Raw genomic sequence first — 22,742 nt, forward strand, 5'->3', positions numbered from 1 at the left:
TGGGGTACACTATTGGCCTTTGATCGGGTAGTGTAGACACAGGAAAGTGGGCAGAGACAGACGGATGACGTACAGCAAAGCCACAGGCCAGAACTTGAACCTGGGCTAGCTGCAATTAGGACCTTAAGCCCTCACACACGGGGGACTAAACCAGTTGTGTGATTTTTCTCTTCATCTTTCTTTTCACTCGGCTTTTATCTTGGGCATACATCAATGATTTTGGAGTATTTACTTGAAAGTGGGAACTTGCACAACCTGATTAAGGAGATGTTTTGTCTCTAAACAGTTAATGTTCTACTCTTATATGTTGCCTTTTTATCGTGATCTAGGTTCTACAAAGACATGTTTCTTATTTGGCACTTTTTATGATATGATTTCATATCATATCAGCATATACATATACTGAGCCCGTAAATCCTTTCTTCTTATACACTCTATGCTGTTCTGATCATGTTAAAGTTGGTTTTTATTTGATGTTCTTAGCTGTATAAAAGATTCCTTCATCCTCAATATTTCATCACTTTATTTATTATTTCAACAGCCTTAAAACTGGAGGCGCCCGAGAAGTCATCAAGACTTTAGTGGTGTAGGTTGAGTAAATCCTTTGAAGCCGAAAGGAGGCTTAGTCCCTGGTACTTTTCCTTTTGTCTGCCACAGTGGCATTTGGAGAAAGGAAAAAAAAAAAGACTTGCCTACTTAGCCAACTCTACCCCATAAAAGGACTAGAAAAGAGAAACCACTATCGTTCCTCTCCTGTGCCACAAAGGGGACACACAAGAGGTGGAGGGAGTCTATAATAAACACACATGCATGCATTCCTCACCCCCCCCACACACATAAACACACACACTGAGGTGACCTTATGTCCTAGTCGTTTTAACAAGAGCACCTGCAGTGTATGCGCTTTAAATCAAGGAATCAGAAACAGACATCTACACCTACAGATTACACAAACACATACTGCAACAAGCACATGCCTGCCTCCTGCTGCTGCTTCGCAAATTAAAATGCTGAACAGCACACAGACACATGGCGGCTCCCCCTCCTCCCTCCTTCTCCCCTCAATGTGCATTTACACACAAATTCCAGACAAAAGAAAAAGAAAAAAAAAGAGCGAGAAAGCAACGATGGTTGGCCCGGTTGAGAGAGCGAAGGCAGCATGGAAAAAAGAAAAGAAAACAGCTTGAAAGAGCGAAAAGGGGGAGGGAGAGGAGAAAAAGAGGGGGTGTTGAAGAGGAGGAGAGAGCCTGAGAAACAACTTAAAACAGTGAGAACTGCAGACAGTTTGGAGCAGACGTTGAGAGGAGCCGGCGCAGGAACAGAAGACGGAGATTACAGCGTTACACATCAAAATCAAACAGGTACAGTAGAATTATTATCATTCACTTCATCACTAAGATGAAGTGATTCAAAACAACAGGGTGATTGCATGTTTATACTTAGTTCTTTGGTCATCAGCAAGGGCTTTTATGGGCATGAGAAAATGTTTGTGATCAGTTATGGTTCCTTTTAAGATCAACCACAGCACAAACTGAACACATCAGTACTAGTTTTGGGTTCCCACAGGCACCGTCTGGCTTGCTGCCCAGAGAAAATGGAAGCCCTGTTGGGTCACCCCAATAGCTTTCACCACAAAGAACGTATTTATCTTACGGTGTTTACAAGATGGAAACCCAGTAAATGTTTGAGTACACTTAAAGGCTTTTCTGAGCTGTAAACTGTGGCCCAATGCTGGCCACCAATGAATCAGAGGAACAAGAGGTCATTAATGCTCCTGTCTCTTCTTTAACATATGAAAATACCAAAAAACGCAGCAAATCTGAAAACCTCACATGACATTTAGCGATCCTTAATATAGCTGAGACTTCTGGTTGCTGCTCTCATTATGGTCTAGTATCAAATTTCTTTATTTTGGTTTAGTGTAACTTACAGCCTTATTTACTCTTTAAATTACTTCTTAATAGCGTTCTCTCTGTGTAATTTACACCACAATGTAAAAAGAGAAGTAAGAACCAGTGTGGTTGTATATGCTTTAGGCTAAACAGTGTAAGTAAGTAACAGTGTGGCTGTGTTATGACCTGTATTTTTGATTTTAGTTTTTTTATTAAGTCTCATTACTTTTATCACTTCTGTCCACAGCGATGGCGTCACTGTGTAGGAACCTGGCTGCGCTTCTGTTTTTTGTCTCGCCTCTCTTGCACTCCCATCTCGTCAGTCATGCTGCCTCCACTTCACCGCCCGTCACCCGTCACCGGATCATATTCATGACAGGCTTGGGCTCAGAACATAACTATGATGATGACTACGACGATGACTACAGCCCTCCTCCTGAAGTGCCTTCCTCTGTGAAGACGCCCCTTTTACACCAGGAGCGTAAGCAATGCCAGTACGACAACTGCTTGGAGAATCAGGAGCCATGTCACCTTCTCGCAGAGAGGACTAACTGCCTTTGTCCTGGGATGAGTGGATCTGATGAGCCTCCTCACGCACCACGCATCCAAACCCTGTTGCCTGTCAGTGAAGGGGATAACCTAGGGAAGGTAGAGGTACAGTGGTGTGCTCCGTCCTCTTTGGTGTCTTTGTACAGGGTGGTGGTCGAGGGTGGAGACGGCACAGCCCTGGAGTTTGAGAGTACTTTGCGGCGAGGTTTGGTGGGGTCTTTGGAGGTGGGGACTAAAGTGTGCGTGGAAGCAGTGAACAAAGCGGGACACAGCACTCCCTCCGAGTTCTCCTGTAAGCGGTACGAACAACCTCAATCATCTGATCACAAACTATTGGCCGCTGTTATAGGTGGAGGAGCAGCCATTCTTCTGCTTCTTGTCATAATGGCTGTGATACCCTGGAAATATAAAATGTGTCAAAAGGCAAAAAGAAACTCCGCTGACGGACTGGGGAACCCCTCGTACATCACAGAGGGTACGCTGTGATCCAAACTGGTGGAGCAAGGACAGGTCATTTGAGTCAGGGGGCTCAGAGTAACAGTCTGATCAGCAATAAAACACTTATAGTTCCTAGTTGTATTGCCATTGATTGTAAAACAAAGAGGTTGTTTAAACTCCTGTTTCAAGGAGTCGGTACACATGATCGCGCAACTAGCAGCGGCTCATTAACAAACTGTATACTAATGTGTTATTTTGGGGATTAGAACCACAGGTTTGTTTGCTGGCAAATTAACCTTTGTAGGTTTCCTGTGGTGTTTTTTTTTTGTTCTGTCACAGCAGAATTTAGCTGTACATATTAATTGTTTTGGATTTAACTACTGATGACCATTTTTGTAATAAAATTATTTGAACAAAAAATGTATGGACGTCCTGTGTGAATTATTGGCTTTCACAGGAAAAGATGCAAATAAAAGCATTAAGTATATTAATTCCACACAGTTCCGTGCAAAAGTCTTGAGCCACCCCTCATCTCTTTAGCCAGACCTATACAATAGTTCTCCAGGCTTTCTGAAAGTCTTTCAAACTTTTTCATTTTGATATCAGCCGCATTTTGTTTGTTGTTTTCAGTCCATCCCTTCTACCAGAGCATTATGAGAGGGACAGAGGCTTTTTGTTTGTTTGTTCAACCACTTAACAAACGAGAAAAATCATTAAATAGGCACCTTATTCAAGGGATGAATCAGTGTTGTGGCTAGGCATAAGATGACATTGGGGTGCCATTTGTTGTGATTTGGTGCTATATAAATAAAACTGGATTGAATTAATTGAACCCATTTAAATGGTGGCATTTGAAATCGGCAAAGATAACACAGTTTGATATACATAAAATTGTACTTTTGCACCAATGAAAACTTTTCATGTCTCAGTATGTCCCTCCAGGCCTTTAAAACTATCCACAGCTGGACTTGAACAATGCATCTGACCCCCCGAAATGATCATCAGAAATGGTCTCCATGGAAGGGTGGCTGTCAAGAAGCCATTCTGAAGGAAGGGAAACAGGGAGAACAGAACGTAGTATGACAAATGATACAAGAACAGGACTGGAAATCAGAGGCAACAGAGCCCGGACCTCCACATTATTCAAGCAGTGTGGGATCATCCTGACAGAGAAAAGAACAAAAAGGGCAGCCAACATCCAAAGAAGAGCTTTGACGTGTCCTTCAAGAAGCCTGGATAACTATTTCTGAAGACTACTTCAGGAAAAATGATGAGAAAGCTTGTAATAAAGGTGCCCATATCAAATACTGACTTTAAAGCTCTGTTTTTCACCTGCCACACAGCCTGTACACCTGCCCGTTTCCACAGCAACGTGGCGTAGTTCGAGACTTTTGCTCGGTGCTGCTCAACTTCACGCTGTTCTTGTCATATTTTCAATGCACGTCCCACATTGTTCGGCCAACGTGGAGAGTCTACTCACTTCCGCTACAACCGCCTACATGCGTACTCTTACTCTGACAGTTTGATACAGAAGTGGACCTTACTGGATAATTACCGTCCAAGCCGCGTAACGCCCAGTCAGCATCTAAGCCAATGATGTGTCACCAAACAATATGAGGAAGAAGGTTACACTCTGCAGACACCAGAGCAACCTGTTATTCATATTTACTGCTCCACTCTACTGTCAGGATGGCGAATACAAGTGAGTCTGGTTTTATTCAATCATGCATCTGACATTGATTTAACTGAATTAGCCGTAAAATCATTGTGACGTTATGACTTAAAATGCGTAAACACGTCTAAGTGAAATAATACAACAATATCGCAAGTAGCTATAATGTGTCAGTCGCTGTAGTTTAATAATAAACTTAAAAAAAGATGGCGTCCCAGTTATCTTTGTGAGTAATTGTCTTTTCTGTTGGATCAAAGTAAGACGGGGAACCGTGTTCACGGTGTTGTATTATTGTTTTGTTGAACGCATGCCGGTAGAAGTCAGCATGACTCAGCAGTCCTGATTCGGTCCAACCGGAAACCATCGATCCCCTTGCTTGCATCAAACAGCAAACCCTCTTAAAATATTCACGACACATTCCTTTCACGCTAACCTGGCTCATCATAGGCCACAGGGCGTTGTAACCTTACTCCTAGTTTGAAAAACAACACACACACTCACGCAGACACACCTTATCTTATAAGGAGAAAAATGTGTGCCAGCATTAGGGAGCTGCTCCAGCAGGTAGACATATTTTTTGATGAATGTGATCTTCATCAAAGTCTTTCATTGTATTCAGGTTTTTAAGCAGATACTACAGCTCTACAGCTGCCAGCACATCTGCCAACTGTGAGGGCGAGAATCTATCGTAAACATTTAATATCATTATTATTATGCTGAGATTAATTTAGCCCTCTAAATGGAGTCAGTGGACTTGCATCAAGTTTGTTTTGCACATGTTTGGTCATCAAGCTGCTTTCATGCGCTTCTGTTTGCAAAGACGCCATGCAGCCGGTGTCATGTTGCAAATTCCGCCTCACAAATGTATAATATTGACGCAGTTTTATGGGAGTGTTGCCTGAAGCCATCTTGCCTTTAATGTGTTTCCTTCCTTATTGGCAGCCACCAAGGAAATCTCCTATGAGGATCTGAAGGCACTTATGGAAAAGAGCCAGAATCTGCTTTTGGTTGACGTACGCACTAAGGAGGAGGTCGACAGAGGTCATATTCCAGGATCAATTAACATTCCGGGTGAGCGTGCGTTTATGTGCACTTATTGGAACATGGAAGGAGAAAAGAAGATAATTGTATACTCTTAAACCTGCTGTCTCCTGGGTGTGCATACTGAACACTTGATGTTCATGCATATGTTCTTGTCTGTGCATTGCATGTTTTGTGTGCTTATCTTTTCTGTCTTTATTCCATCAGTTGAAACCGTAGAGGCTGCTTTATCGATGAAGCCAGAGGAATTTAAGGCCAAGTATGGAGTAACCAAACCAGCACTGGATGCACCAGAGTTGGTGTTTCACTGCCAGATGGGCAGGAGAGGAGCAACGGCCACAAGCAAGGCCCATCAAGTCGGATACGTGAAGTAAATATTTTTTACTAGTTTAATATGTGGCTTTTTAGACTCATCTCACGCCTAAACAAAATTCTTCCACATTCTTGCCAAACCTTGTTTTTAACCTGTTGATAATTGCAGGACATGAAATATGATCAGATTCATTCAGAATGTTTCACGTGATGACAGCAACTCTTACACTGTGTGCCTCTGTCTTTGGTTTCAGCGCACGTAATTATACTGGAGGATTCATGGAGTGGTCTACAAGAGAAAGAAAGTGATTCCTTTTGAAGGAGAGCCTCATAGAGTGCACTATATTTATACAAAATTTGAAGCCTTTAGAAATTGATTAAAAAAAAATTCTATAGTTGGTTTACATACAATGTTGTATTTTAAATGTATGGTAAAATAAAATGATTTACTCTGAAAGCATGTCTTTGTCGGGATCTTCACAGAAAAACTGAGTGCGTGGAAAGGCTAAAGCAGCACATAATATATCTGCCATATTTCTTTGGAATGGTTTAATTACATGAGAGTTTATATTCTACAGCTGCACCCATGGCCCCACATTAGCTTTTTGGCCCATTTCCCAATGTAGTAAATTTACGAGGCAAATATAAATTCCATCTTCGTTTAATTATATGATGCATCAGAGCCTTTGGTTATTTATTCACAAAAAAAATGCAAATACACTGTCAAAGACTTGCATTGCTAAAAACATGGCCTCGTATTATAGGAAGTGCCCCACACCAGTGAGCCTCTTGTATTGAAGATATGGTGGGTGGACATAGGGGTTAGAATGGTCTCAGCCAGTACACAGAAACACTGTATTTTCAGGCCACCTACCATGGGCTCACTTTATCTGCCAAAATGTCCCCCCACAGTTGGCACTTGGCGAGTTATAATTTTAGAAACTAATAATGGATGTTTGTTGTACTTTTGTTGTGCTGCTTCCACTTTTGCGAGTATGCACTCTAAATGGTTGAGTTCTTCAAAAACAAATAGTTCAACTGTGTTTGGTTTTCTCAGATTTAGTTTACCTACAAATGTGACTTTGAATGTCAGACCACAATTTGCGAGTCATCGGTGTAGAATCCAAAGCGTTCACAAAGTTTGGATTTTAGCTGTAACACCAAAATATCAGATAAATGTCAAATTGTCGTTTATAGAAATAGAACAGGTGATCAACCTATTTATTTGGCATCTGTGGGTTTGATTGCTGCTTTATATAATTTATTTTAAAAATTGTCAAGTGAATATAGTAATTCAGTATTTCTGCTTTAATGGTACAAAAAAGTTGGTGACTTTTACTAAAACAAAAAGTGACATGTTAATTACTAAATTATGACCTTTCATTGAATGTATAAATATTATGAGCAGCAAGGGCAAAGAAAAGTCTGAAAACCTCATTAAACATTGTAGTTAGCATAATTAGCCTTTTCTGAGCATGTGCGCAGCTCCATAAAAGCATAAAGGACAGATTGCGTCAGTATTCTAAAAAAGTGAAAATGCTACGAGAAATACGACAGGTAAGGGTTCAAATTAAATTTGCTGCTGCTATAACATACATTTTAGAAACGCGAAGTCCTGTTTTTAAGTAGATTAAACAACAATAAATGGCTATCTGAGTTTTTTAAGCTAATCTTCGCATACAGCGTTAGCTCGCTAAGCTAGGAGGGTGTTCCTCAGGTGCTGAGGCTGATCATGCTGATGGGCAAGCAAAGACAACAGCGAGGTCCGAAGACTACTGGGGGGCTTCTGGTGCTCCTGTGGGCTGAAACAGGAGGTTCTGCTCGAACATTAAACTGTACCGGTAAGACATCACATGTCCCCCTGCGTGAACTGAGCTGTTCATTCAAGGCGAGCAGAGAAATTAAAGTAAAGTAGTCTCCTCAAACAAAGTAGGGTTATTCGGGGAGGAAAATAACCACGGTGTATTTCTGGTCACAAATATTTTAAACATATTTAAAGAAGGAAAAGGCATCAAATCACAGCTTCTTACCTCTTCAGGATTTTTTAAGTGGCCCGTTTGAGTTTGAATAAAAAATAGCAAAGATAAACATACAGTGACAACATTAACTATCTATGTGACAAATAATATACCTATATCAGGTAAACATTTGCAGGATATGGTAGACTTTCATTTTTTTAATAACACGATTAATCGGTAGCTTTGATTCGGGAGATACCTGTTAACTTGCACCTTTAGTCTTAACATTATAAAGAGACTTCGAGGGAAACCAAGAATGGTTTGACCTGTCAGACAAACTGTTGTCATAGTGGTCTGTTCTGTGGTGCAGTTGCAGCTGCCGGTCCCTGGTGTGCAGGGATTGAAATGACAGCACTTCAACCGGGTATGTATGCAAACACTAAAGGCACCTAAACGCACGTGTTCTGCGTTGTTCACCGCATCACCTGCTTTTTTGCTGCATTAGTCCTCACAGAGTTGAAGGCCAGCATGTTTCCCTGTGTGTGGCCATGTCCAGAGACCGACCCCGAGGAGCTGAGTGCCTTCACAGATCTGTACGGTTCACTCAGGTTACTCGTGTCTTTTCAGGTAACCCTCCGCTTTAGCGCTAGTCATTTTACATAAGACATCAAACCAAGATCGGAATAAAGTCCTTTTCTGGTCTTTTCAAGTGTCGCAAAGTTGCCTCAAGCGTCAATTTTCCACGCGTTATCTTTCTGATGTGATAAAATATAGATACACTCCGTGAATGACATGTTACTGCCCTGTAGATTAAAGATGCAAGATATTGCAGTGCAGGCTGGCAAGACCACATAGAGGCGTTTCTTCAGACTTTCAGTTTGACTAACGCGGGGGTAAGGAATGACCCGCTTCTCCGTTCTGTTATGCTGAGATGGTAAACAAAAAGCTGAAACCTTTTGTGTTGTTCACAGATAAAAATCCACCTCAAATTCAAATTCAGTGAGCAGACGTCACAGCATGAGTTTAGGTAAGACTGCAGCTATGCAGGCAACAGTCATAGTTTCGTTCAGAGCCTCCCTCCTCTCATGTAATCTCACTACAGAGGAGGTCATTTCAACAAATTCTGTGTATTTCCCCTGTCCGTGTTATCAGAGTTTCAGTCGTCATGTTGTTTTCTAACCTTACGCACAGGTAAAAGGTGGTTGTGGTTGATAAAATGAAATGACCACTGGAAAGATCCGCATCTGATTTGATAATGTGTTGATGTTATGTTCGCTATCCTGCAGCGTCAAGGTCAAGAGTAAAGTTGCACAAGCAGTCCAACCATCTGTGATCCTGGATGTGTCTTGTTCTACACAGTCAGTAATACTGTTTTTGTCATTTTTTTATTCATGTGCTGTTAACAGTAGGAATAACAGTTATGAACATGCACCCAAAATGATTTTATCCTCATCTGCAGATTCTCTAAAAAATGTGCAGGTAGGCTTACAAAAAATATTAATATTTCTCCTTTAAAGGCCTCCGCAATGGGTGAGGAAAGATTGTTGGTGTCAGGGAGGACATCCTGTCATCGGAGGCAGGTTGCCACTCAGCATCCCACCACAAGCCATGGATCAAGGCCTGTTCGGGGAGCTCAGTGTCCAGTTTGTTTCACTCCTGAGCCCCTGCCTGCTGGAGTACCCCAATCTGCCTACAGTGCTGACACACGTCCAAGTATCCTTTTTTTTAATTTTTTTTATTGTAATTCTCTTGGTAGGTGGAGGTGAGCGTGTCTTAAGAAATGGATTCCACATTGACGCCGGCCTCCACAAATGACATTGCTCAGCCGCTTCAGTCAGTTAGTGACTTCCGGTGCCTTGTTTTTCTTTTTTTTTGGGGGGGGGGGGTTTGTCTGAGTGGAAAAACATTGATGAGCGGGGACACCTCCGCATCTGAGGCCATGGCCCACTGCCAGAAAATGGTGAATCGCTCCCCTCAGATTCCATCCCAAGAGAAGGCGCTCAACTATTTTGGTTCTTGGTCATGACTGTCGGTCATTGACAGGTTCTGCTTGGACAGAACGAGTTTGAGAAACGTCCCGTTTGACCTTGTTAGCCAGTCAGATGTGTTTATAGCTATTCCCCACCGCCTCACTCCAGGGTGGAGTGAACAGCTGGTCATCACAGAGAAAGACGAAAAGAGATTTTATTTCATGTATTGGGGGAAAATAAATTTCTTACAGCGTTCTACACACAAGTTCAGACCTTGCATGCTTTTTAAACCCCCGCACAGCTGTCCAATCACAGCGTGAAATAGGTGTCAGACGTCAGAAAGCCAGTTGGAGAGCGGGTTGTCACAACTGTCTCACATGTTTTCAAGAGTTCACAGTGCTATACCCAGCTTTAAGAAGAAGCTCTCTATGTACTGCTCGGTTCTTGGGGTTTTTTCAGTCTCGCCTCCAGGCCATGAGCATTAGAGCGAGCAAAAGAATCAAATCAGTGATACAAGCAGTCTGTAAAACAACAGGCGCTGAGAGTGAGGAGGATGAGGAGCTCAGGCATCGAGTGAGAACTCAAGAGTTGGCCTTCTGCTTTTATTTGTTGACGGCATTGTTTCTGGGCATCTGACTTGAATTAGGCGTCCTTGACATGACGTGTTTTCAGGTGTTGGTATACAGCCCGAGTAATATTCCCATGCTAGGTCCATCTGGCTTTTTCCAAACCCTTCCTGTCACACTCGACTGTCAACAACTGGGTCTGGACAGAGTCTTCTGCTCTTCCTTCAAAGGTAAACAACAACCACTGCTGGGAAAAACATGCACTGATGGCCAAGATACATTGTAGGTCCTTAGCTAGAGGGGCTAGTTTCCCAATAAAATTGTGGAATTTAAGGCTGGGGTAGGTCCAGCATCCAGGATGTTAATCCTGCCTTGTTAAAATACTTTGTGTAACTATTAAAACAAAGATTTGTTTTCTCTTGACTACAGGGTCTGAGTTGATGAGGGTTAAATTCAAGCACATGTTTATATTTGTGAGAGCACAGAGCGCTGGTCTCAAGCTACAGAGAAAAGAATGTAATGGATCCCACAAGTAGAAAATTAAAATCAGAGGAATAAAACCAAACAACTGGAAAAACACAAAGAAAAGTTAAGCTATTGGAGAGAATTGTCCGCCGGCCTTTCTTTTTGTGCCAGTACAACAAACTGTAGGACTTAGATGGTTTTTTCTCAGCAATTTGAACATGTGGATTATATTCATGTGCAGATGATCTTCATTTTTGGCTGTAATACAAGATTTACTGTTGTGTTCACAGAACAACCTCCCTTCAAAGATTTTGGGAAGGGGACGGTATGTGCCGTTCACTGTACCGTGTGACAATCCCCCCCTTTTTTTTAACTTAAAATTCTTAAAGTGTTAAATGTGAAAAATCTTACCCGAATATTTGGAAATATTAAGATAGATTTTTAAGTCCACAGTCAAAAAAGGCTCTGCCCAAAGATACAGTTTATATTTGTAGGCTGAATTGTTAGGTCAGCATCACCACATCACCACAACAGGAATGCTTGGATAGTGATGTGTAGCGTGACTAGCCTTCGTTATATTCACTGTGTTGGTTTTAAGTTTTCTTTGTCGTTGTCATAAAGCAAAAATAGTGTGTAGAGCGGAGATGAAAAGTCAGGGGAATACCAAAGTTGTTTAAAACCCAGGGGGTGGGAACTAGTTTTGCTGCATTCTATCCAATAACTGTCGTGACTTGGTCATCAAAAACGAGAACAATGAAGAATCTGACTCACTTGAGTCATTGGGGTTCGTTCCCTGGAGACACTTTTTTTTTTTTTTTTATCTTCCCTAATCGCATTGAAAGAGCCAAGTCCAAAAAATTAAATATGAATAGACAAATTAGTCTGGAAACTTAAACTAACACCCTCTTGCACATAAAACTTAGATTCAGTTCCCACATTGTAATTATCAGATAACGGCTTGTTTCTCAGAAACCGTTCTTTCATAATGTCTTTTTTTTTTTTTTTTTTTCAATGTGTAGATTAAGAATATGAATCACAGCCACAAGTCCCCATAAATCACTTGTAACTGTTCACATTACACAATCCTCACAGCTTCTGTCGTTCGTAGACATAAAGCTTGATTCGGTCTGAACCGGGAGACATTTGGTTGCTATTGTTGTTACTTCACTTCAACTCAAGTTATAAAAAGGGTATTATTTGACCAACCCAAAGGTGTGTCCTCTATTACACCAAAGTTCAGTACACTTTGTTACTACAGCCCAATGAGTGTACCATCACTCATTATTCAAGTGTAGACTTGGATAAATGGAAAAGTTCCGCACTTGGCAAGTGTCTTGCCCCATGACAAGTCCCATTGTAGGACGTCCACGGCCGCTGCATTTGCTGAGCCACAGTCCCCACACACCCACCCCAGGGTTTGAAGTGTGTTTAATCGTGATTTCAAATATATTTACATCTTCATTTTTAAATATTTTAACATCCCCGCAGATCTTGTACACAGCTACGGTACTGTGTACACAGTAGAGAATAAAAACTGGGACGATCCAGAGCAAGAATCCACTCATGCCCCAGTGCAGCAGAGTCTTCTACTCTTCCTCTTCTTACAGCACAGTGACCCCTTCACCTCCCAGGTCACTGATCTTTTGGGTGAGAGGCCATCACAGCACAAAACACCTGGTTGTATGTAATTTAGCCTCTTAATTGTTATACTTCATCCAAATAAAAGCATTCAGTGTGGTTTCATCTACAGAAGTAACGGTGTCTGTGCTCTTCCCACAGCCACAGAGGTGTTGATAGAGCACCACCTGGAGGACATTCTCAGCAACAACAGGCGGGCCATCACAGCAGCACTGCAGACTGAGCTGCGGAACACACTGGAAGCACAAAATTGCAGAAAAAAGGCAAGACCGAGAGACATATACTAACAGGCGTTCCGGTTTCAGATAAGAGGCTGTAGCTGTGTAACAGCACTTTGGTCAATCAATGGACAGAACAGAATTATCAAGCAAAAACTTTGGAATTTTTTCAGGTTGCAGCTTCTGATAAGTGAAAATTGCTTCTTATCTCTGTTTAATACAGCAAAAATGGGCTGCGTGTTTGTGCTCAGAGAGTTAAAAGAAGCTATGTGTGAGAAAGTATTTGCTGAGGTCTCTGAAACCCAACAGGTCATTCAATATTTACTTGTTAATTGTGACAAAAGTGAATCAGTAAACGTTTGTGTTTTTACCAGCAACAAGAGAAGCTCCGTTCAGCTGCTGAGGTGATTCTCAGTTCCACTATCAATATCGTGAGCTGCAGCAGTAACATGGACTTCAGAAAGGCTTGTTTGAACCATATGAAGGTGTGAAAGAAATGTCTTTTTAAAGTTTTATGCCGATCTTTGTTTTTAATTGTAAGATAAACGGATCGCTCACTTTTACATCTCATAACTGGACACAATTTGACTCTGCCAAATACTTTATCAGACTGTGTGAAACTCTGATAATATCAGCCACAAATATAACATAGGTATTGATTATTCACCAGAAATTAGATATGTAAGCTGTGTGTGTGTGTGTGTGTGTTTGTCAGGTGCGTGACACTCATGAACTGTCAGCATCCCTCAGGGAATCATTATGGAAAGTGACATCATGGAAATTCATTCCCAGGAGCAGGTGCCACTCTGCTCAGGTTAGTGGGGTAGGATATGTGCTTTCTGCCAGTACATACAGTGCATCTGGTTTATGACTATAATCTGCTGCACCATCATTGTTTCGACAGATGGAAGAACATCCTGACTGTTGTGAGCTCACCAGAACAGAAATCTGAGGATGTCTGTGTTAGTCCCGAAAGTATTCTGGCCATGGAGGCAGTTCAGAAATTAAAATGTTTCTGCAATTTAAAGTGTGCGAGTTATAAAGCAATAGTTGTTAAACCCTTTATTTATATTTTGATTTAACTATTAACTATTTATCTAAAAAGGTGTGCTATGCCATGTGGTTGTAATTTAACTCAATCCTTGGATCAGAATTATAAGTACAGTGAGATCTGAATGTTTTACATCAACTGTAGATTGGAGTAACTTGTTTTGATGCTTCTTCTTGTGTGGTAGAAAATGCAATCATCTGTTGAACATAATTTATCCCTATTGTTTTACTGTTTTATCCATATTTAGAGTGCGCAGTTGTATATATTAACTACAATGAAACAAATCAAACTTAAACAATTATTGGTGAATATGTCTTTTTTGTGTGTAAAATGTTAGTTTTAATTTCTGGCCAATGATTTATTTAATATATTACTTATAAATCAATGTGATTATTTTTGTGACCGAATGGGAACGCGGCGCTTATAAACAAAGGCTTTTGTTTCAGTGGCGCCTTGACTTCCGCTTGTCGTTACGTTTGATTCAACGTCACTTCCGGCCGCTAACACCGACAGCTCTTTTTCGCGGTAAAATGAAATGGCCGTTTTATGTCAGGATTGTTTCCCTGTACTTCAGTTTTAACAGCTAACTTTCAGTCAGCCACAGTAGCCAGTGTTTTGAGACTGAGCTGTAGGAATAATAAGATTGTCGACGTTGGTATGAAGCGAGAGCGGAACTAACATTAGCTAAAGTATCATCGCAACTTTCAGCTGGGGACCTGTGAAATTGAGAGAGCATACAGTCACAAACGATGGCACTTGTAACCGCTGAGATCTTAAAACCCGAGCTAGAAATCTTCGGCATAACCTGGCAAGATGACTCCGTCCTCGACAAGAGTAAGTTTCTCATCCCAGTGACGCTTTGAGCACCCTAATAATCAGGCTGCATGTTTTTCTTGTGCGGGATCATAATTAAATCTAATCTCTCTCTAATATTACTATCTGTTTGTTAATGGGTTTTAAATCACGTTTGGGATTTTTTTTACAGCCTTTGTTACAATGCATATCGCATTTTATATGGTGTTAACGTGTTTCTTGTGCTGTATCGTTACGTTTAATTCCACTTAATGATCTGTTAATTACCTTCTGTTTTCTCCTTAATAGCTTTCTCTTTTGTTGTGCCATTTAGAGTTTTCTCCTCTGCTCTGTGCTGAAAACTGCACAACAGCTGTGCCTGGATCAGTCACTGTGCGTGTTTGTTGTGGCTTCCTCACATTAATCCCGGATTTGACCTGCTTTCCCCTCCTTGTTTTCTGTCCTACAGTTGTTGAACTGTGCATTTGCAGTAGTATACAGGCAGACGACATGGTTTCGAAGTTACTGGCCTACAGCAGCACAAAAACTATCTCTAAACTCACCATCGACAACCTGGAGCAGTTTGAACATGAGGTAACGGAAACGTGCCAACGGATGATGGATGTTTGCATCTGTTACATCACGTCAAAATAACAAACAATCAGCTGTACATCACAAATATAAAGTTACTATTTTCCAAGTAACTCATGACGTATACAGTTTTTTTTTGTGTGTCTTTTATTGTTTTACATTTTTAAAACACGCTACTCTAACCTTTCTTTTGTACTCTGGACTGAATAATCTTGGCAGTTGTCACACAAGAAGAACAAGTCGAAATCAAGCTTCAGAAAAGAAGAAACTCATAACAGAATGTACACAGTACATGACTTGTATCCTTTATAGTGAACTCAAATAAAAAAAACTCGCAGTCAGCTGTCAAGCTGCACCTCTATCAGGGTTGGTTTGTTTTTTTGTGATTGACGTCTGGTGATGCATTGCAGACCTTGACAGTTTTTTTTCCCAGAATAAAAGCTGAGGAAGAGGAGGAGGATCTCCTCGACTCCTACTCTACCCCTGCTAAGGTAAGCTGTCACTTCAGGGTTACCTCAACTTTTTTTCTTCTTCTTCTTCTTCTCAGTTTACACTGAAATAGGTTTTGCAAATTTGCGGATGAGTCCTGTGCTTTTAAAACGAGATTAGGTCTGGCTCGCATGAGTTTGACCGTGTGTAACCACTTACCCTTTGTGTATGTAGACGTTTGAAACAATGTAGCTGTTTGTCTCAGCAGGGCTCTCAGAAACGGGCGCTAACCACTCCAGAACATCCTCAGTCTAAGAGGAGTGCTGCTCTTCTGTCCAGCCCAAGTCTGCTGCTGTCCCCAGCCAGCTTCTCCCCCAGGTACTGTGCTGCACATGCAAAGAGTTGGTAGCCCTTTTCACACAGACGTTGAAGGCGAGACTGTTGTGCATTGCCGTCCTGTGTTTCTTTAATGGAGGTGGAACGAGGGGTTGAAATTGATGCACCTCTGAGCTGGCAAGGGGGGGGGGGGGTGTTTCCAGACCCAATATAACCACTTACTTGTTTATAGATCCCACTAAAAAAACGGTGTGTATAATGGGAACCCCAGTGGACGTTGCAGAGAGCGTTCACAAACATCAACTGTTGTTTGAAGCAGCGCTAATAAACTAGACGGGTGACATGAAGACATCGGTTTACTGGTAAAACAAGACGAACACTATGATCTGTTGTTTTTATGAAGGTAAAATGTCCCCCTCATCTACAAATATTTAGAATACAGTGGGGGGAGGGTCAAACACGTGGGTCTCTGGCTGTGGAAAACCAAACCAGTTCTTAGCCACAACCAACTTAGAGCTGTCTCCAGAACAGCCCTGAAGCACATCTGGAACCTCTTTGGTTGTTTGGATGATGTTCAGAAAAGGTAAACATGAGAAAAATTGTTGATTTGTTGCAGCACGACTCAACTCTGCCCCTCTCCCCATGTCTCTTTAAAGTGCAACGCCCTCGCAGAAGTACAACCAGCGAGGCGGGAAAGGGGAGGTGGTGGTCACCTTTGGAGCTGTGCAGGGCACCCGTTGGGCAGGCAGGAAGGATCCCGGCGCAGGCGTCCAAGTGGAGCTCCTGGAAGGGCCTGAAGACTCCCTGCGTTGCAGCTACAAATTCATGTTCCAGAGGCTACGAGATGTTCGAAATGGTATGTCGCTTCACAGATTCGTTACCATCTAGGATGCTCTTCACTGTAGAAAAACACGAGCATTTAGTCAAAAATAAAGGTTCTCGAATATTTAATTGCAAAACACGTTGAAAACAGTGGCACGTCTTGATAATGTGGTCGTACAAATGAGTCTACGTGTATAGCACCACCCAGAGCCTTTTTGTGCATTCTGCTTCAGTGCTGACGGAGAAGATTGAGGAGCTGGGAGAAAGCCTCAGCTCTCACTTCACCATTGAAGAGTTCTCCCCCGTCTCGCTTCCTGCCCAGGTACCGAACTATTACTGTCGTGAAGGACTCGTTAAGCCGTGTTATTTAGCACAGTTTAAATAAACAGTAGACATGCTGTAATTAGTTTTTACTTCTTACTTTGTTTTGCTGACCTGTCCCCTCCTACAGGACAGAATAACCGTGTTGGGTCAGGTGTGCTGCGACAGTAACGGCAAACTGAATGCACAGTCCGTTCTGTTGGAGGCGGGACCAGAACAGGGTGGTCAGCAGGTCCCTGTTGACCTGTCTGAGCTCAAAGAGTATTCCCTCTTTCCTGGCCAGGTGAGCTGAAGGAAACGACTTATTCCGATGTGTCCGCTCTGAAAGTGTATTAATTCTGCTCATTAAAATGTTTCTAATGTTCCTCCTCCGGGACATTTCTGAAAAGTCCATCTGTTTATAATCTGTTTATAAGTGACCAGACTGGAGTTTATTGTGATGGTAACGAGCACACACACACACACCAGGTGGTGGTTTTTCCTTTGCCTGTGCACTGAGGTTAGTGTGCAGCAGGTTATATGGCCACCTAGAGTAACAGAGCATGCCAAGGACGTGGGTTTGAGACTAACCCAACGTCTGACCGAGAACTCTGACAATGAATGAAAATTAAACAACTGCGTGGCCCCAGAGTACGCAGCCTGCCACAGAGCAGGTGTTCTGTTCACTTACGCCTTGTTATAAAGCATTAATATTGTGAACCTCCCTCTTTTTTTTTTTTTTTTTTTTTTTTCAGGTTGTAGCGATGGATGGGATGAACACTACAGGAAGAAAACTTGTGGCTTCCAAACTTTACGAGGTCAGCTCCAAACTTTAGTGGCACAGATGCTCTCTGCCTTTTTAAGAATTGTAGCCTTCTGGGGTTTTCAGTTCATAATTTTGTCTTTTATTTAGGGAGTTCCTCTTCCTTTTTACACCTCAAACCTGAAAATGGAGACTGATGACGGTAAGGAGCCATGTTGGTTTATACTTAATGATGCAGATCATTGTTGCAAGCTCCTGTTTAAACACGTTCTTTAGTGATTATTTGGAGAGCACAGCTACATCTCTGGGCACTCTTGATCTCATGCAGCCACCGAGCCGTTGAACGTACTTGTGGCCTGTGGACCATACACGCCCTCTGACAACCTGACCTTTGACCCCCTCCTGGACCTCATCGGCGTCATTGTCAGGGATCGTCCAGATGTCTGTCTGCTGGTACAGTTGCTGCATCTTCATTTGTGAAGCTTGAACACGCACTTTGTGGAAGAATACACAGAAAAGCTCCTGAATGCATGTTCTCACTCTCACTTCTCGTCTCCAGCTGGGACCGTTTGTGGATTCCAAACATGAACAAATTGAGGTTGGTATGAAATGGGACAACTTCCTCGGCTCGTAGATCCAATTTGTTTGTGTTTAACAAAGTCAGTGCATGGCCATGTGATGAACAAGTTAAAGATTTGAGTCCAACTCTCCAAATCTCTCGAAATGTGTGCGATCATCTCCGTCTCCACCTGTTTGTCCCACAGAAAGCCCAGGTGACCGAGACGTTTGAGGCCATTTTCTCAAGATGCATTGAAAGCATCGTGGACGGCACCAAAAGGTTTGTTTCTTCTCCACAAAGAGGCCTGTTTTCTCCATCCAACACCCAGACTAGGTTTAGAATCCCCTCCTTCCACCGTCTTTGTGGCTTTGGATCAAGGATCTGTGCAAGACTTTTTATTTTAAGTTTCCAAAACTCGCATTCCAACATTCAAATTCATTTTAAGCTTGTTTGTCGCCTACAACGAGGCAAAAAAAAAAAAAAAAACATAATGCGTGTTTTCCAAGAGAGAACGAAAAGGATTCTCTTTTCACTCTGCCATTGAGGCAACAGTCGGTCTGATGTGGTTAGACGACACGTTGTTCTGGTCAAAAACATGCACTGAAAAGTGTACATTGAGAGAAAACAGAAATGAAAAAATTTGGATTAAATAAGTAGGTGGAAAATGTAAAGAAACAACAAAAATATTAATACAAATAAATAGATATGATGACCATTGATGACAATTAAATGATAAAGAATAAATAAGGGTATTAAAGTCTCAACAAATACAATTTAATCTCTGTTATATACTTTATTGACATATTTATTTAAGTCCTTTATGTATTTTTGCTTTTTTTTTTTTAAATTTCTTTGTTAGTCCAAATGATTTAATTTCCTTAGCAAAGTAGCTGAATCTGAGGTCTCTGACTCTGTAAAGCTTTCTGTTCTCTTTCACGCAGTGTTGGCTGTCACTTGGTGTTCGTGCCCTCCCAGAGAGACATCCACCACCATCTTATCTACCCGCAGCCCCCCTTCACCCTGCCAAACCTCAGCAAGGACAAGGTCTGATCACACATGCAGACCCAATACTGCGATTTTGTGTTGATGATGTGCACGTGCAGCAGTTTGTGAGCAGCCACGACAAGCCTCAGTGTTACTGCAGCAATAAGCAGTCGTGGAAGTGTGGACTTTTTTTTTGTTATTTAAGCTTGTCTGCTTGAGTCACAGTTTCCGAATAAGAAACACGGAGTCGTTTGTCTGTGCAGTCGCTTTTTTAAAGCACATGAACGCCATGCGGTCGTGTTCACCTGATATTTCTGTCCGTACGCCGCAGCGTGTCACCCTGGTCCCCGACCCCTGCACCCTGCTGATAGATGGTGTGACCTTCGGCTTGACGTCCACCGACATCCTTTTCCACATGGGTGCGGAGGAGATCAGCTGGTGAGGAAGACTGCATCCCCAAAAATCTGTCTTTCTAATAGTCGGACCTTCATCCGGCTGTGAAGCTCTGTCAGTTTAAGCTCTGTCAGGCTTTTGAGACCAGCATGAGTTGATTACCTGCGAATTTAGTGTGATTCTTAGGCGCAGCCCTGGCCAACTTTGGATAGTTTTTACATTAATGAATATAGTAGATATAGCACTGATTGCATCTCATTGAGTTCCGTCAGTTTTTCGGTGTTGAAGCTACATGTGTTGTTTACGCTGCAGTGGCACTGGTTCGGACAGATTCTCACGCATTCTGAAGCACATGCTGACCCAGAGGAGGTAGACTCACTCAAATAAATCACCTCTACTTTCTGTTTGTTTTTGTTTTTTTAATTAATAAATGACTCCTACGTGTTTCTTACTTGCAGTTACTACCCTCTGTACCCGCCCGCGGAGGAGGTGAACATGGATTACGAGAAGTTCCAGAGCTTCGGTCAGATGCCGCTCGCCCCCGACGTTCTCATCATTCCATCTGAGCTGCGCTACTTTGTAAAGGTACGGAACATTTCGTGCTCTCGTTTAAAAAGATTAGAGGAGAAATTTTCCTGACGATGAATATTTCTTGCCTTTGATCGTTGTCAGGATGTGGTCGGCTGCGTGTGCGTGAACCCTGGACGGCTGACCAAAGGCCAGGTGGGAGGGACGTACAGCAGGCTGCTCATCCAGCGCAGCGCTACACCCGAGGAAGGGAAGAGAGTGAGCCCCTGTGTGGCTGCTCAGGTGGTGAAAATCTGACGGGAATGAAGACTTTAAAACTGTCACCACTCCCACAAATGAGCTGAATGAACGGCCGGTTTTCTATGAGCTCTGTACGGATGGACGACATCTCAAAAACATAAAAATCTCATTGGACCGTTTACATCATTTACATATTAGTTCACTTTTATATCAGAAACATGTCGGAGTGCATTTAACTCTGCGTCACTCAGACACAGCAGCAATGATAAATTATTGTCATCATTTGTACAGTTTTTTTCTGTTTTCTTTTTTTTTTAATTGAAGAAAAGGTTTTCTCTCCATCTACTTTGCTCTGTTTGTCTGTGTAATACTTACACAATCTGAAGATTTTGTATTTCATACGATCCAAAAATAAAAGTTAAATGTGCTGAATTGATGGAACATTTATATCTATCAAGTCTTTCTTTAAAGTTACAGTTGAGGTAAGTGAGGTAGGTTTTTGCTTTGGGCCGCCACACATTTAGTCGTAAAAGTCATCGAACTCATCAGAGTCACTTCGGTGATCCGTCTTCGTCTCTTTGTCCTCCGTCACTTGAAAGATGTCCAGATTGTGACAAATCGCTGAAAAATAAAATGAGCATGAATCAGATTGAACACATACAAGAAGCTACAACATATTGTTTTTTATGTTTTCTTGTGATTGTTTGGTACCTTTAGGCTTCTCATCGGGTTTCTCATCTTTTTCTCTAAAAAAGAGAAAAAGTGAAAACAGTCATTTGTGACTTGATCTATGCCAGCGGAAAATCTCAAAAATGTACTCACTCCTTCTTCGTATGCTCTTGAGGTGCAAGAAGATTCTCAATATCGTCCTCGTCGCTGACCTTTGAGGATCCCGTTATGTCTTCCTCGTCACCCTCTGCTGCTTCCTCTGGAATATTCTGCATCTGTTTAGACCTAAAAAGAGGAGGATTGTATGTGACTCCTGTGGCACGGTTGGACAGGAAGATTGTTTAATTCCTCCCTCATCGCACCTCTTCTCCTGTGGTGAGATGATGCTGTCCTCTGAATCTCTGCTCTCTTCTTCTCCATGTTCACTCCCGTGCTGCTCCTCATCCTCTCCATCTTCCTCCTTTGATCCTTCCTCGTCCTCTTTCTTGTCCTCACTACTTTCGCTTCCATCTACATCGATGTCTTCTTCCTGAGAGGAGGCAGAACCATGTTTTCTGCTCTCCGTTTCTTCGTTCATCTTCTTTGACTGTTCACCGTCTCCCTGATCCTCCTCATCCTCTCCTCCTGTCTCCACCTCTGTTGTGTTCTCCCTTTCAGAAACCTCTTCATCGTAGTTGTCTTTTTGTACTTTCTTTTCCTGGCTGTTCTCTTCTTCGTCTCTAGTTCCCAGATTTTCCTTTCCTCCTTCATCCTTTTTCTCGGTGCTGCTTTGCTCGGAGCTGCTGCTCTCCTGCTTTTCTTTGTCAATCTTTATGCTCTCACTTCCTGGTTCCTCCTCTTCTCTACAGCTCTCTGATTTGCCATCGTCGCTTTGATTCTCCAGCTTTTCTTCCTCACTGGAACTTCCTGACTCTTTACCAACAGGCTGGCTCTCTTCATTGTGACCTTCTGGATCATCGTGCTTAACCTCGGTTTGTTCCTTTGCCACCGTCTCAGATCTTGGTGATCCAACAGCAAGCCCCCCTCTTCTTTTTGTCTTCCTGCTGCTTCTGGCGCTGTTGTCCTCAGATGAGGTCTCTCTTTCGGAGCTTTTGGCCACTGTGACTGATGCAATGACAATTTCACTGGAAGTCCTGGATGACCTGAAAGAGGAACAGATGGAAAACACACATGAAGTAGATAGTTTTACCTCCTCAAGCTTGTAGAAACAAACTATCCTAAAACAATGTGTGAACAGATGCGTCCTTCATTATCTGAGCTTCGCTCTGCTCCTCCAGTTTGCTGTAGAGTTTGTCTAAAATCAATAATGCCATAATGTATGTTTCATATAAGGATGACACCTAAACAAAGTTACATTGTGCTGTATAATAAAAAAATCAATAGAGGAATCAAATGTAAAACTGCATAAAGTCATGCACACTGTTACATATATAATATGTAGTTTTAGTATTTTGTGAGATGAGAGGGATGCTTTGTTGTGCACAGATGAGGTAAGTTTGGACTCTTATCGATCAACATGAATAGAGGCAGATAACTGTATCGGATCAGTGTGTAGATACGTTGTTT

At 42.1% G+C, this 22,742-nt stretch overlaps 4 protein-coding genes across 5 annotated transcripts; all 4 read left to right on the forward strand.

The window, feature by feature from the left end:
• Nucleotides 1-563: 563 nt before the first annotated feature.
• LOC142397815 (uncharacterized) lies at nucleotides 564-3,310 on the forward strand. The gene is made up of 2 exons (XM_075481540.1): nucleotides 564-1,361; nucleotides 2,140-3,310. Exons 1-2 carry the CDS (start codon nucleotides 1,160-1,162, stop codon nucleotides 2,925-2,927), a joined length of 990 nt encoding a protein of 329 aa, XP_075337655.1. The 5' UTR covers nucleotides 564-1,159; the 3' UTR covers nucleotides 2,928-3,310.
• A 1,163-nt stretch (nucleotides 3,311-4,473) lies between these two features.
• On the forward strand, nucleotides 4,474-6,361 carry LOC142397326 (thiosulfate:glutathione sulfurtransferase-like). The gene is made up of 4 exons (XM_075480669.1): nucleotides 4,474-4,581; nucleotides 5,494-5,622; nucleotides 5,800-5,962; nucleotides 6,159-6,361. The coding sequence occupies exons 1-4, from the start codon at nucleotides 4,569-4,571 to the stop codon at nucleotides 6,211-6,213; spliced, it is 360 nt and encodes a 119-aa protein (XP_075336784.1). The 5' UTR covers nucleotides 4,474-4,568; the 3' UTR covers nucleotides 6,214-6,361.
• Nucleotides 6,362-7,636: 1,275 nt separating this feature from the next.
• On the forward strand, nucleotides 7,637-14,017 carry top6bl (TOP6B like initiator of meiotic double strand breaks). The gene is made up of 13 exons (XM_075480508.1): nucleotides 7,637-7,745; nucleotides 8,233-8,286; nucleotides 8,368-8,489; nucleotides 8,672-8,755; nucleotides 8,834-8,889; nucleotides 9,149-9,220; nucleotides 9,380-9,575; nucleotides 10,505-10,628; nucleotides 12,352-12,510; nucleotides 12,643-12,764; nucleotides 13,094-13,204; nucleotides 13,435-13,533; nucleotides 13,624-14,017. The coding sequence occupies exons 1-13, from the start codon at nucleotides 7,637-7,639 to the stop codon at nucleotides 13,669-13,671; spliced, it is 1,356 nt and encodes a 451-aa protein (XP_075336623.1). The 3' UTR covers nucleotides 13,672-14,017.
• Nucleotides 14,018-14,147: 130 nt separating this feature from the next.
• pola2 (polymerase (DNA directed), alpha 2) lies at nucleotides 14,148-21,001 on the forward strand. Of its 2 annotated transcripts, none has more exons than XM_075481542.1 (18): nucleotides 14,148-14,604; nucleotides 15,032-15,156; nucleotides 15,373-15,452; nucleotides 15,587-15,644; nucleotides 15,848-15,960; nucleotides 16,575-16,774; nucleotides 16,974-17,062; nucleotides 17,192-17,344; nucleotides 17,796-17,858; nucleotides 17,954-18,005; nucleotides 18,132-18,256; nucleotides 18,363-18,401; nucleotides 18,568-18,641; nucleotides 19,304-19,406; nucleotides 19,678-19,784; nucleotides 20,052-20,108; nucleotides 20,198-20,324; nucleotides 20,412-21,001. In XM_075481542.1, exons 1-18 carry the CDS (start codon nucleotides 14,520-14,522, stop codon nucleotides 20,562-20,564), a joined length of 1,803 nt encoding a protein of 600 aa, XP_075337657.1. In that variant the 5' UTR covers nucleotides 14,148-14,519; the 3' UTR covers nucleotides 20,565-21,001. The 2 variants fall into 2 exon arrangements, with proteins under 2 accessions (XP_075337657.1, XP_075337658.1); XM_075481543.1 differs by having other exon boundaries at nucleotides 14,153-14,604; nucleotides 15,851-15,960; nucleotides 20,412-21,000.
• Nucleotides 21,002-22,742: the final 1,741 nt, after the last annotated feature.

This window comes from Odontesthes bonariensis, chromosome 13 (assembly GCF_027942865.1).
Source record: "Odontesthes bonariensis isolate fOdoBon6 chromosome 13, fOdoBon6.hap1, whole genome shotgun sequence".
Classification (NCBI taxonomy): domain Eukaryota; kingdom Metazoa; phylum Chordata; class Actinopteri; order Atheriniformes; family Atherinopsidae; genus Odontesthes; species Odontesthes bonariensis.

Excerpts from the sequence above, each read along its gene's own strand:
- pola2 (XM_075481542.1), top strand. The coding sequence starts at position 14,520 with ATGGCACTTGTAACCGCTGAGATCTTAAAACCCGAGCTAGAAATCTTC. Across the intron at positions 15,157-15,372 it reads TGGAGCAGTTTGAACATGAG|TTGTCACACAAGAAGAACAA; the intron begins GTAACGGAAACG and ends TAATCTTGGCAG. Across the intron at positions 18,402-18,567 it reads CCAAACATGAACAAATTGAG|AAAGCCCAGGTGACCGAGAC; the intron begins GTTGGTATGAAA and ends TTTGTCCCACAG.
- top6bl (XM_075480508.1), top strand. The coding sequence starts at position 7,637 with ATGCTGATGGGCAAGCAAAGACAACAGCGAGGTCCGAAGACTACTGGG. Across the intron at positions 8,490-8,671 it reads GGTTACTCGTGTCTTTTCAG|ATTAAAGATGCAAGATATTG; the intron begins GTAACCCTCCGC and ends ACTGCCCTGTAG. Across the intron at positions 13,205-13,434 it reads CTTGTTTGAACCATATGAAG|GTGCGTGACACTCATGAACT; the intron begins GTGTGAAAGAAA and ends TGTGTTTGTCAG.
- LOC142397815 (XM_075481540.1), top strand. The coding sequence starts at position 1,160 with ATGGAAAAAAGAAAAGAAAACAGCTTGAAAGAGCGAAAAGGGGGAGGG. Across the intron at positions 1,362-2,139 it reads TACACATCAAAATCAAACAG|CGATGGCGTCACTGTGTAGG; the intron begins GTACAGTAGAAT and ends TTCTGTCCACAG.
- LOC142397326 (XM_075480669.1), top strand. Across the intron at positions 5,623-5,799 it reads AGGATCAATTAACATTCCGG|TTGAAACCGTAGAGGCTGCT; the intron begins GTGAGCGTGCGT and ends TTATTCCATCAG. Across the intron at positions 5,963-6,158 it reads CATCAAGTCGGATACGTGAA|CGCACGTAATTATACTGGAG; the intron begins GTAAATATTTTT and ends CTTTGGTTTCAG.